This window comes from Dermochelys coriacea, chromosome 1 (genome assembly GCF_009764565.3).
Source record: "Dermochelys coriacea isolate rDerCor1 chromosome 1, rDerCor1.pri.v4, whole genome shotgun sequence".
NCBI classification, from domain to species: Eukaryota; Metazoa; Chordata; order Testudines; family Dermochelyidae; genus Dermochelys; species Dermochelys coriacea.
The window spans coordinates 111,721,825-111,735,730 of NC_050068.2; the positions used below are offsets into that span (position 1 = coordinate 111,721,825).

The 13,906-nt window shown below is 46.0% G+C and overlaps 1 protein-coding gene across 3 annotated transcripts in view; it reads left to right on the forward strand.

Moving 5' to 3' along the window:
• Positions 1 to 13,906, forward strand: part of TMEM255B (transmembrane protein 255B) — a 106,321-nt gene that overhangs the window by 81,533 nt on the left and 10,882 nt on the right. For 2 of the 3 annotated variants that reach the window (XR_006278793.1, XM_038371892.2), the window contains exons 7-8: positions 4,415 to 4,574; positions 12,088 to 12,234. Coding sequence is in view for 2 of the 3 variants with exons in the window: in XM_038371892.2 (XP_038227820.1) it covers positions 4,415 to 4,574; positions 12,088 to 12,234 (307 nt within the window). In the remaining variant the exon portion in view is untranslated. The remainder of the gene's footprint in view (positions 1 to 4,414; positions 4,575 to 12,087; positions 12,235 to 13,906) is intronic. The other variant, XM_038371897.2, reaches the window with a different exon arrangement.

A 13,906-nucleotide genomic window follows, 5' to 3' on the forward strand; every position in this document is an offset into this window, starting at 1 on the left:
ACGCTTAATTTAATCTGCCATTTTGTTGCCCAGTCACTGAGTTTTGTGAGATCTCTTTGTATCTCCTTGCAGTCTACTTCAAACGTAACTATCCTAAGTAATTTTGTATCATTTGCAGATTTTGTCAGCTCACCATTCACCCCTTTTTCCAGATCACTTATGAATATGTTGAACAGCACTGGTCCCAGTACAAATCCTTGGGGGACACTACTATTCACCTCTCTCCATTCTGAAAACTGACCATTTATTCCTCCCCTTTGTTTTCTTTCTTTTAACCAAATACGGATCCATGAGAGGACCTTCCCTCTTATCCCATGACTACTTACTTTCCTTAAGAGCCTTGGTGAAAGACCTTATCAAAGGCTTTCTGAAAGTGCAAGTACACTATATCCACTGGATCTCCCTTGTCCACATGTTTGTTGACCCCCACAAAGAATTCTAATAGACTGGTGAGGCATGATTTCCCTTTACAAAATCCATGTTGACCTTCCCCAACAAGTCGTGTTCATCTGTGTCTCTGATAATTCTGTTCTTTACTATAGTTTCAGCCAATTTGCCTGGTACTAAAGTTAGGCTTAACGATCTGTAATTGCCAGGATCGCTTCTGGAGCCTTTTTAAAAAATTGATGTCACGTGAGTTATTCTCCAAGTCACCTGGCATGGAAGCTGATTTCAGTGATAGGTTATATACCTAATTTCGTAGTTCTGCAATTTCACATCTTAGTTCTTTCAGAACTCTTGGGTGAATCTCATCTGGTTCTGATGACATATTACTGTTAAATTTATCCATTTGTTCCTAAATCTCCTCTATTGACACCAAATCTGGGACAGTTCCACAGATTTGTCACCTAAAAGAATGGTTCAGGTGTGGGAATCACCCTCACATCCTCTGCAGTGAAGATCAATGCAGAGAATGCATTTAGCTTCTCTGCAATGACCTTATCTTCCTTGAGTGTTCCTTTAGCACCTCAATTGTCCAGTGGCCCCACCAATTGTTAGGCAGGTTTCCTGCTTCTAACACACTTACATTTTTTTGCTGTTGGATTTGAGAAGCTCTGGGAACCAAAATTGCCTGGGTCAGTAGAGTGCTAGGAGGATGACATTGGTTCTGTCACAACATGTCATTCTCAGCACCTTGGGAACCCGGGAAATGGGAGGAAAGGAGTATCCAAAACTGCTCGTCCATGGCAGTAGGAGAGCATGTTGTGTAAAGAGCAGGAAACGTTCAGGAAAATCTCCTGGAGTGGGGTGGGTAGGGAATGTGGGGAAGGGGCAGGATGCTGGCTCTTGTGCTCTCTGTGTACCAGCAGGAAAGTGCTAGTTCACATTTTAGTGTCACATACCCTAGATTGACCTCCTGAACCCCCCGGCCCCCTGGCTTACATCAGCGCTCATATTTTTTGTTTTTACCCATGCCTGCAACCCTGAATGACCCGCCCACTTCAAACCTAGGTTGCCACATATGGGAATTCCAAAAGTCATTCAAGTTTGGGAGAAGGAGGTTTTCAGTAAAACTGGCAGAGAAATGGGCAAGTATCTTTTGCTTCTGCAAAAAAACATTTTGTCAAGCCTTACTTCCCTGAAGGATTAAAGTGAAGTTTGGGACTAGAGAGAGATACGAGTTTCCCCAGAATGCTAGAGCAATGGATGAGTTTCTGGGGTTCAGATTTATGGAACCAATTTGACAAAGTCAAAGCCAGGATGAATGCTTTTCTTTCCTTGCCTATGAGATGCTAAATCGAACTGCCATGGTATGTCTGCTACTGATCAGGCTAGTGCCATCTGTACTTTTGTAATTTTTGTGAAAGCAATTTATTCACTCATCCTAGTGTGTGTGTGTGTGTGTGTGTGTGTGTGTGTGTGTGTGTGTGTGTGTGTGTTTTATTTAACCTCAGTCTTAGGGTTTTCAGGAAGCGGTTTGGCTTGGTTAGAGAGGCGAGAAATAAGAGGATAACAATAGAGGTGCACAAAATAATGCATGGCATAGCAAAGGTAAAGCAGACCTCCTGTTTATCTTTTTTCATAGTATAAGAACAAAGGGAAATCCATCTGAATTGAAAAGTGATGCATTGAAACTGAGAATATTTAGACATAATTAATGGTGAATCTCACTGCTGCAAGGTAACATTGACTCCAAGAGTTTAGCAGGATACAACACAGAACTGATCCTTAGATGGATAAATAGAACATCCAAAGTTATGGGATAGAGTGAAAAATGTAAGGGATTGAAGGTTAACCCTTTTGCTTCTTGGCATGAACCGCTAACTGACAGAGACTTGGAAGAAACTCCCCTGTAGGCAGTCCATGGAGCCTGTACATTATGGGGCTTCTTGCAACTTCCTCTGAAGCACCTGATACTGGTCACTGGCCAAGACAAGATATGACTTTATTATGTATTTATATGGTGATAGCGCCGGGAGACTCCAGCCAAGATCAAGGCCCCATTGGGCTAATCAATGAACAAACATAGACTGAGAGACTATCTCCGCCCTAAAGGCTTTAGCTGTTTTGTCTGTGTAGATTGTACAAGGTGTGAGGGAAAACAGGCACAGAGAGGTGAAGGCTTGATTCACAAAGGTGCTTAGGCACTTGTGTTCAATATTTAGGCACCATGGATGTTCTCAAAGCCATGGCTCAGCTGCCATCTCATCCCAAAGTCCCCAAAGCACCTACATTTCTGCCAGAAGGCATGTGCAAAGCCATTTTAGTCCCAATGCTCAGACAATGCCTATGGGCTAGGGCTTTGCACAAAGGCCAGTCTGTGGGGGAGGAGGGGTGTCCCAGAATGCCCAATAGGCTGATGGTTCAGAAACTCACCTGGAGGTGGAACATCTCAGCTCAAATCCCTGCTTGAGAGCAGGAGCTTGAACCCAGGTCTCTCACCTCCCAGGTGCGTGCTCTGACCGCTGGGGTGCTGGATATTCTGGGGCGGGTCTCTCAGGCTCTCCTGTTGGAACTGTTCTACTTTGTAGAATCAATTAAATATTTACTGAAGCAGGGACTTAAGCCTCCCACCCCCAGGGGAGTGCCCTAGCCACCAGGCCATAGAGACAATCTTTTTCTAACCCAATGACTAAGGAAGCCATTAGGCAGCAGAGCTCTTAAGTACCTTTGTGAATGTGACCAGTGCTAGGGGGACCACTGGCTTTATCTGCTGTGATGACTGATGTCTACGATGGGGTGTGGCTGACCACAGCAACAGTTGGTGTACTGCCACAACCATGCACCGCAGCAACAGGTTTGATATTTATATAAATACTCAGGGCTGGCATGGCTGTGCACAGGACCACTTTCGGTTTCTCCCTGCCTTCTTTCTCGTTAGCATTTTCCCTACCCAGCATCCCTAGCTGCCCTCCATGAGTGTCACTGGAACTCAGAGCAAAAATTTCACAGGACACTCTTTTCTGCCTTTCATCAAAACGTTGATGGAAATTTCCCTTCCAGCCTTAAAAAGAGTTCATGGTGAGGGGAAGGGCTTTGGACGTACCACACATATCCCTAGAGCAAACAGGGAGAAACTCTCTCCAGCTTAGGTAGCTGTTATGAAGTGGGTGAGTGGGAAAGTGTTACTACTTGGCAGTTGTTTGCCAATAGAATAGCAGGGTGTTTCAAAACATGGGATTAGATTTCTCCAAATACCACACAGTACACAGAGTCTGCAGCAAACAAAATTTGGGTTCATAATTTGCCTGATTTGTAATAGCAGTTGCTATGTATGACTATAAAAATATTATTTCTAGATTGCACAATCTGCAATTTAAAGGAACATCTTTATGATATCCATTAGGTCCTGAACTGTGTTGCCTCTGTCAGTTTGAAACCACAGACCCTATATGCATATGTAGCCAGTTAGTAAAATCTCCCTTCCCAGTGGTTGGATTCACTTCTTAAGTACCATGCACATTCGACAAGGATCTTTGTAAGCAAGGAGGAGGAGGAGATTGTGCTAGGCATGTTTTAGCTGGTAGCTGCTCTCAAACACATTACTAAGAGTACTCACAAATTAGAAATGTAGCAGCATCTATTAGTGCCATAGCTATGCTAGAAAATGGTACCAAAAAATCCCCACATGTGCTAATGCTAGTCAGCTGAATGAGGGTAGCACTGGGGGGCCCCTAGCATGGCCACTGGTAGCTTTATTTTTTGTTAAACCAGTTTAATTTGACACAGTGATTTTAAAAAAAACAGGTCAGGCTGCAGAGAATCCAGACCAGAGCTCCCAGGGGTTTAGCTGAGTAATGTTAGCTCCCGTGGGAATGTTTGTGTACAATTTCCTCATTCAGACAAGGCTAGACTCCTTGCTCTTGCTTCAGCTATTTTGCCCCCTGCCCAAATTAAACATTTTAGGATTCCGCTGGGCTGGTGCACTGTAAATCATTGATGTAGTAGTGACACCATTTCTATCCCATTGCAGTTCAGAACAGTCAACCAGCTACTACGAGTTTCTTGGAGTGAAGAGCTGTCAGGATGTGGTTCACTTGTACCGGCTGCTGTGGGCCTCCACAGTCCTGAACATCGTTGGCTTGTTTCTTGGGATAGTCACGGCAGCCATACTTGGGGCCTTTAAAGACATGGTAAGACTTGCAATTCCTGCAGTTTTTCATCCGTGGTGATTTCTGTATGTTGCTAATTATCCTGTTACCTAATGTGTTCGAAACATAAACAACAGAACCATACACAGCAAGTGCTTACAAAATGTTTCCTGCATGAACTTTGGGTTCTTGGCCAGTGTTCTGGCCGGGTGTTATAGCTAAGTAGGGGTCAGGCCTGGGTACTACACCATATGTAGGTAAACAACTGGCATCTGTAGCAGGCCCTGTTGGTGGTTCGGTAAGTGGCCTCTTTTTTCTGCGTCAGCACTGAACCATTGGCCCAGCCCGGTGCTAGAAGGTGCCAGTTCAATAGATATGTGAAACTGAGAGTCCTAACCACTTGTGAATATTAAGGATTGTGTGACAGTGTTCCAAAGAGCAGGGATTAGCTCTGGGTTATCAGCCAGGTTCCGATGTGAACGGTCACATTCTGCTAACCTAAATCCCCTTTTTGATTTCCATAAGAGACGCTGTTCTTCTCCCCTGCATGCCCTAACTGGCTATGCAGTGGGGGTGTGTGGGGATGCTAAGTAGTTGCTGTGCTTCAGAAGTGGCTGTGATTAAGTGGTGGATAAAATGATTCCAAAATACCTGGCTGTATGTTGCTGGCTGTTCTGCAATGGGGTAGCAGATCAAACCTAGGTGACTGCGATTACACGGGGGAAGCAGCACAGATGGAAAAGGCATGCTTCCTCCCTTCCCCTCAGGAGCGGCCAGCCCCACAGCAGTGTTTCCTTTACAATATTCAGAAATCTTCGGGGCATCGCTTGCCAAAAGCAAGAGGAGGGTGGAGGGACTAGGGAGCATTGTCTCCAGCAAAGCTGCCTTCATTTAGCTGAAAAAGTCCATTCATAAATTAATGTTGCTTGTCGCTACCTTAATTCCCTGATGTGCATCTTCTGTGGCTCAGCAGGGATCAGGACTGATTCAGACAAAGCTGGTCAACCTGTAGCTACAGAGGCCCCTGCCTAAAGGGCGGGTTGAAACAGTGATGTGATGTTTGCCTTTGCTGTGTGATAGGGAGTGTAAGCTATTTCGCGCTGACTGAGAGCTCAGCAGTGATGATAACTTAAGGTCCCTGAGGAATTGTGATTTATCCCCCTTCATTGCTATTCTGGCAGGCGCATGGCACAGGCTACCCTCCCCTCCCCACGAAGCTGGCAGGTCAGATAAGTTTGAGTAGGAAGGGGGTAGGGTTGGATAATGTTACACACTGAATCTTGGGCCTTGCAGCTCCCAGGCCCAGGCTAATGTGTTTGCACGGGGCTCGAGAATTGCTTGAACTGCTTCTGTCGGAGGAATGGGTAGCGTACAGCTGTGGTGGGGAGTTAATGCAGCATGGACCACTAACCAGGCTGCAGGGATGAAGTGGGGGTAGGCATAGAACACAGAAAAGCTGCTGCTCTGCACAAATACCCTGAGATCCATCAGGTTGGGGCCAGAGGTGGCAGGTTTGTATAATTTTTGGTGGTGCCCAGAATGGGTCCAAATCCGCCCCGCCCCCCCCCCACACCTGCCTAAGGCTCTGGGAGGGAGTTTGGGATGTTGGCAGGCTCTGGGCTGGGACAGGGGGTCGGGGCACAGGATGGGGAGTGCAGGGGGGTTGGAGTGCTGGGTCGGGGGGGGGTTGGGTGCTGGGTGCGGGCTCTGAGCTGGGACAGAGGATTGGGAGGCGGGAGGCAGTGCGGGGCACGGAGCTGGGCCGGGGATGAGGAGTTTGGGGTGCAGCTTGCTGGTTGTCCCAAGGTTGGGGCCAGAGAGGCCAGCCCTCTCCCTGTCAGCAACAGCAAGCTCCCGGGGGACACTCATCCAAGCCCCGCCAGGCTGCTGCTCAGGAGGTCCAGCCAGGATAAGCCCTGCCCCTCGGAGTCGACTCAGTGTCGTCAGCTGGGAGGGCAGGCTGCCATGCACCTCCTCCCCTCCTCTCTCCGCAGGCACAGCAGCCACCTCAGCCTGCCCACGGTACCACTCCCTTGTAGATGGCTGTGGCAGCGGCTGATGAGGGAGCGGAGCTGCAGGGGGCAGCCACCCACTGCCCAGGGCAGGCAGGGACGCTCAGGGGGAGGCATGTGGGGGCAGCAGGTGACACCGGGGGACACTCCGGGGGAGGTATGCGGGAGCGGCAAGCAGGGCTGGGGGAGAGACCTGGCTCCAAATGTCGGTGGAGCCAGACCCCCCAGGCCCTGAATTTGCTGGAGCCCGGGCACCACGGGCCCATACAACTCGCTACTCCTGGTTGGGGCTAGCATTTCTCACTGATATTTTGGCTCTGTGGTCAGCAGGTCATGTCTGCCATTCCTCCAATGGTGTTAATCTTTCCTTTAACTGGGGAGGACATGAAGTGGTCCTCAGAGGGTTTTTTCAGGAGGGGATGATTGGCCCCTTGTTTGTCAAGTACTTCAGGACCTTTGGGATGAAAGGCTGTGTGTAAATGTAAGATGGCAGGCTGTATTTACAGGAGATAGGAGCTGACCAGGACCTGGCAGCAAAGGTGATTCAAAGTACATATGAACATAACACTGACACCTGGAGACATTCCTATATAACAGTGGTGCTCAAACTTTTTCAGTCATGCCTCCTCTTATCAGTGACAGAATCTGTGTGTGCTTCCCCCTCCATTACTGCACAGCCAAGGCTGCCTTGGCAGCTGAGCTTGGGCTGAAGGAGGAGCTGGGGGTGGAACTGGGGACTGGGAAGGAGCTGAGGCTAGGGAGCTGGCTGGGGGCAGAGATGGAAGGAGGGCTGGTTGGGGGTGGAGCTGGTCTGGGGCACAGAGAGGGCCTAGAGATGGAGCAGGACTTGGGGCTAAATGGAGTTGGGGGAGGAGCTGCGTGCCTTCCTTCCCCCCCCCCCCCGAATGTTCCTCCACACCACCTGAGGGGAGCACGCCCCACAGTTTGGGGACCACTGCTTATAAAACATATTCCTCCTATTCAGACACAACCACCCCAGCGTGCTTCCTTCAGCAAAACACACGCAGGAAAGCAAGCTATCAGTAACTAACTCTGTGTCATGGATTCAGGGCTTTTAGAAACATTTTATTATAGCAGGGCCATGTGAGTTATGTTTAAAAAAAAAAAACAATTGTTAAGAGTACAATGTACACCAGTACACAATTGTCATCCTACATTCGGTAAACAACCACACTCGGCCATTTGCGCAAGCAATGTGTAAACATGCAGCAGAGTATCGTTTACTCTGCGGCGTGAGGGGGACTTGGTGATTCAAGAGGAAGCGGTATGAAGAGTGTTCCCATAGTGCCAGTAAGGAAACACAGCAATCTAGTAATGAACAGCCTGTGCCAAAGGGAGAACAAGCTGCTTTCCAGTGTTACTTTATGGTCTTACTGTGTGTTCCATAGACGCGTGTGGGGAAAGGTCACATGTAAAACTGAGCGGGTAGAACAGGAAGGAGAAGAATTGGGAGATTCCTGAGCAGAGGGGAGAATTACAGAGCCAATTTCAACCAATGCTGACGCAGCCCTTCTGCTTCATTCTTTCTCCTTGTCTTCCCTTTTTTTTGTCTCTACTTGTCCCTCTTACTTTGGAAATGATTGAGATGTTGCTTTTCCTGGGTCCCTGGGCCACTAGCTTTGTTCAGGCCAGTCTCCTGCATGGATTAAGATTTATCTGAAACACAGTGAACATCAGCCACATTGGATCCATTTAAAATGTCCTGCTCTGGGTGTGTCAGGTTTGACTACCCATTTCAGCAGTTGTCAGCTTCTACTGCTTGGGATACATTGGCTAGGGCACAGAGGTGAAAGGAGGAAGCCTTTTCGGTACTTCCCATTGGGTGGTGATATGGCTAGTGACAGATTGTTGTGAAGTCTTTTTCTCTTCTGAAGCCCTCACTGGATCAATTTGTGAGCACCACGGCTACATCAAGAACTACATTTCCATCTCTTTGAAGACTGAGACATCACCTTAGTCTTCTACCCAGCACTGGAAATCTCAAATTTGTTTCTGTAACATCAGCTGTAGGTGCTCTAAAGGACAATGGCTGCATTGCTAAATGCTAAAAAGTTTCTCCAGGCTAGCAGGGCTGCTGTGGGCAGAGGCACGACATGCATTAGGAGACAGATGCAGATAAGTAATGGGAAGGTGGCTTATAAAACTTACAAGGCAGGTTAAAAGGTAATTAAATTAAATTATGCTTTACCAAAACCAATAGGAGTTGTGAATACTCTTCTGAGGATGAGGTTATAAAAGTGAAATCCACCCCTGTGCAGAGGACCAACACAAGGCTTATACAACAAATAAATCCCACTTTGACTTAAGCTAAGGCTTAAATGGGAACTTAGGTGTTGCATTAGACCGTGGACTGATCTTTTGCTCCAGAAATACTCATTGGGATGAAATGCATTGATCTAATATCATTGTTCATGAGGGATGCAAACCTACTGAAATGTTCCTACAAGAAACGGAGTAATTGTGACCAAGTTTCATACCCTCACACATCACAACATGCTGGAAAGGCTGAGCTGGCATTTACAGATTTGAGCATTCAGGCCAAGCAAGCATCCAAGCAGCAAAAAGCAATGGAATGAAACTACAGCAGCAGTCATGCACCATCATCTCAGTGTGGAGCAAGTTCATTCAGCTCCCAACAAAGCTGAGGAAATCAGAGAGCTGCTTACATTTCCTCTGCAGCAGGAGTGAAGGGGTGGGAGTGAGAACTTTATCTGCTTATGACTAAAGCTGAATTTGTGTAAATCACCACAAGCATGTGTTAAACAGAGAAACCCCACAATAGTGTCAAATGTTATAAAAATCAGTAATAGAATTGCTGTTATCCACTGCAGCAAATTATTTTCCAGTCTCTTTTTAGGCAACCTACACTATCTGGTTTACTGATTTGCTACTTTATTTCGGTAGCTGTGTATCAATAAACAGTTGTTAGGAAACTGGGGACTGGGAAAACACTAAGGTGGGGCATGCAAAAGGGCATGAGGCTGATATTAAAAAAATAAAATTTGGTGTGAGAGAATCATAATCTGTTTTTTCATGATGTAATATTCTCAGAAATGCCCACAGGCAGTGTGAAGGTTTATTTAGATATGGTCCTTTACAGCTACTGAGGGCATTTCTTTAAGGATGAAATCTAAAAGAGACAGCTAGGATGTCTAGTAAAAATCACATGTAGCTTTTGGGAGTTATAGCTACCAGTTATAGCTATAGTGGTGTGAGAATGAGCTGAAAAACAAAATGCAATTGCTTTGAAACCCATCAGATGTTCCTGCAAAGAAAATATTTTGTCTTCCAAAAATTGGAACATAGTTGCTTCTGGTGCATGAGTTTCTGGCACAGTGGTTTTAAAAGCTTTCACAGAGATTGTGGTGAGAAGGACCGGCATATGTAGCATGTAACAAGCAAAGAAATTGGCTAACTGCAATGATACAAATATAATATCAGTGTTTCATGTTGCTGTTGAAAAATTGTCTATCTTGGTTTATATCAATGGATAGATAAGTCTCAGCCTACATTTCATGTTTCATTCTGACTCAGGGCTGAGCCACATTCTGGCATGAGTAACTCATGTATTTCTTCAGCTTGAAAGACCTTACTCTCATTAGCTTGTTCTCCCTATTTCTCTGGCGTAGGGGATGTCTCTTTGTTCCACACTTTCCTTTCTCCAGCCATGGAGGGAGAGAGGCCCAGCTCCACAAAGATATTTAGGGTCTGGGCCAGAAGCATGGGGGGGGGGGAAGAGGGCGGCAATTCTGTCTTAAAATACACATTCGTATTAGATATCTATAAAACTCATGTTCATTAGAAAAAAGCACCTCTGACAGCTTAGATACATGTTGAAATTTACCTAGAACAGGACTAAATCAACTGTTTTTTCTGTTGAAACCAATGGGAGGACAATCCTTTCCATTTCAGTAAAGCGATTTCCAAGGGACATGGCTACCTCCGTGCAATAAGCTCAGCGTCAGCCCCTTCCATAGAAACACCCATTAAAGTTATTACTGTAATTGTATTTATGTATATTTATTATATCTCTATAATTATGTATCAATCCAACATTTGATAGAAAATCATTCTTATTATGTCCCATGTTATGCGTTCAGCACTGACCTGGTCCTTGGTGTTGCACAAAATCCAAAGGAAGCCTTCAGCCCCATCAGCATGGAAATGTTTGTAGGTGCCACCTTCCCAGATCAGCATGGATGTGAACCTGCCGATGTTTCCTCACTTAGGCCTCCTGGACAGAATGGAGTTTTAGGAAGGGGCAGCATGAATGGCTACAGAGTATGGAGAAAGGAGTGGCAATGGAAAAAGAGTTGCCTTATAACCTTTTGAATGGCAGTGTGTTGCACCTGGTATTTCAACATTTTCCTAGGGAGGATCCAGATTGCCTCCACTTACATTTTTTTGAAGCTTCCCTACTCCTCATTAACTAGCTCTGAGCCTGGAAGACATGGTCTCTGTCCCACAGAGCTTGCAACAACAGCCCCCAATCCTTCAAGTTTGCTTTGCAGGATCGGGGCCTACGTGGCCAAACAATACAAATAAGACACTGGGTGCCTCAGGGGATTGTTTTACATGTACAGAAACTATTAGTAAAGCAGCAGCTGAATCATGACCCATATGTCACCTTTGCAAGATATGATGATTTGCCGGGTTAATCTTAAAAGAACCTCCAGAAAAACACTGGCTACTCATTGGATCAGGCCCATGGGGTAGAGTGACAACAAAAGGGTTGTGGAGTAAGGAGTGCTGCAACAGTGTCTTCCCTGATGGAACAAAGGTGGTGGGAGGCCAGGCCTGGAATAGCAAATGCTAGGTAGGGTATGTGCCACATGTCTCAAGAGCACAAGGGGAAAAGCCTTATAGCATCAGTTCATTTCTGATACTGCAGGGAGTGCAGCATGCTTGCTTAGTGATGGCAATAAGAAGGGATGTTATGTGCCTGGAGGAGTGGAAAATTGTGGGGTAGGGGTGCTTTCAGGGGAAGAGGTCAAGGCTGCCCCCCCACACTCTTCATGGGTTCTAGGCTTGGTGCTTTTTGGGCTGGAGTCCTGCCCGTAGCATCGTCAGCTAGGCACAAGGAAGCGCTGGACATTTCTTAAGGCAAAAAAGAAAGCAGCTGTGTAACTTCAGACCAAAAAAAAACCCAGCACACCCTATTTCTAGAGAGTAAAGTAAAAGTGTGTGTGGGGGGGGGAGGGAGGGAGGTTTTAATTTCAAAGTTCTTTGGTTTCCCAACTTACTTCTCTAGAGGGTACAGTGATATTGTGAAGGTTGAGGTATTAATGTTTGAGATTCTTGGATGGCTGGTACAATCAAAGTAGAAAATAACATTTTTATTAGCATAAAGGGAAAAATGACTTGTATAGGTTGTGTATTTCTTATGCTGGGGAAATAAGAAAATAGAGAAATCAAACACTGTCAAATGATGTAATCTGTCAGTTTGATGTAGTCAAAATAGTTTTCCTTTTTCCTAATCCAGGGTTGCATTTTGCTAATATGTTGTTGTCTTTTGTGTTCAGCAGGCACCTCTGTCCCAAATTGCCTTTAGTTCTGCCCCTCCTCCTCAGATTTTGTACAATCCAGCCCAGCAGATCCTGACATATGCCAGTTTTTGTCCCTCTGCGGCAGCTATTTCTGCATATCCATCCTATCCTTTACCTTTCCAGGTAGAGTACAAAATGATATTTTTTTTGTTAATCCTCTTGAAAGCCAGATGCTTCTCTTTGATATAAATCCTATGCTGCTAAATCTGTCTGCTGTGGGGTTTTGGGGGAGTTGGAGGTGGAAGAGAAGATGTATTGGTTGCCTAAAACACACACTCTCCTCTATTCTTACAGCAAAAGTCTGTTTTTAGATCTTCCAGATACAGATTTTAGATCTTCCCCCCAGGGTCCTTCATTGATATTTATTATTTAATGTTCCTTGGTAGTGCCTTGTAACCCCAATCAAGGATCAGGGTCTCACGGTGTTAGGTGCTGTATAGATAAACAAAGACAATCCTTGCCCTGGAAACTCACATTAGAGCAGACAGGACAGTAGGTGGACAAAACAGAGGAGTGGGGAAGGCTGGGAGGATGAGAAGCATAAATGAGATTGGTTTAGCAGAAAAGCAAAACTTCCCTCGTTGCCTTCTCAGTGCCAGATAGGAGTGATTTGTAAGCATGGCAGCAGAGTTAGGTCTTAAGGAAGGATGATAAGGTGAAAGCATACGGTTTTCCCCATGCATAGGGAACAGCCTGGGTTAATAATAGCATCAATAGCAGCATGAAGATCCATCGCTCTCTATATGGGGTATTAACTTTGAAGCACGGTTCTCATAGTCACTAATCCTCTGTATTCGTAAAATGGCAATTGCCGGAGCATAATTTGAATTTTGAACAAGCATGGAGTGAGGAATTCACTTTGGCACCTGGTCTAGCAAAATTAGCCAAAGAAATCTAATCTCCTCCTCCATCTTTCCGCTGCTACCCTCTGGCTCCACAAAAAAACTGGTTACCTCTCTGTAACTGTTGTTCTTTGAGATGTGATGCAGACATATGTGCTGTGTACAGGTGTGTGCACCCCAGCCACCAGAGCTGAAGAAGTTTGCATAGTAGTGCCTGTTGTGGCAGCACTCACCCCCTGTGACCACAGCCCCTCCCCAGGCTGTATAGGGCAGTGCCACCGTGACCCCTTCAATTCCTTCACCCCCAATGTCAGGAGTACAGCCCCCGATGCAGAGGAGATGGAGGGCAGGTCGTGGAATAGACATCTGCCTCGCATCGTGAAGAGCAACATTTATGGGTAGATGACCATTCTTTCTTCTTCAAGTAGATGCAGCTGAGTATTCCATGCGAGGGGCTTCCCAAGCAGTGCTCGTAAGAGGTGGGGCTCGAGTCTGTATAAAGGAGGACTGCAGGATTGCCTTCCTGAAGTTTGCATCTCATCTGAATGCAGGCATAATAGCAAAGTGGTTTGCAAAACTATGCACAGAGGACCAAGTAGCTGCCCTGCAAGTGTCGAATGTAGTAATGTCATTTAGAAATTCTGTTGACGTTGCCTGAGCTCTTGTGGAATGAGCTCATAGCTCTTGAGGAGGCATAGCCTGGGCTACTTCATATCCTGTCATGCTACAGGAAGTTATCCACCTGGAGATGGTCTGTGACGAGACTGCTTGACTCTTCAGCTGTCCACATATGAAACAAACAGATGAGGTGAGGAACAGAAAGGTTTAGTTCTATCCAGATAAAAAGCTAGACATTGCCTGACATCCAGTGTGTGAAGACATTGCTTCTCTGGGGTTCAGTGCAGCTTAGGGAAGAACACTGGTAGATATCTAACTTGGTTCAAGTAAAACTG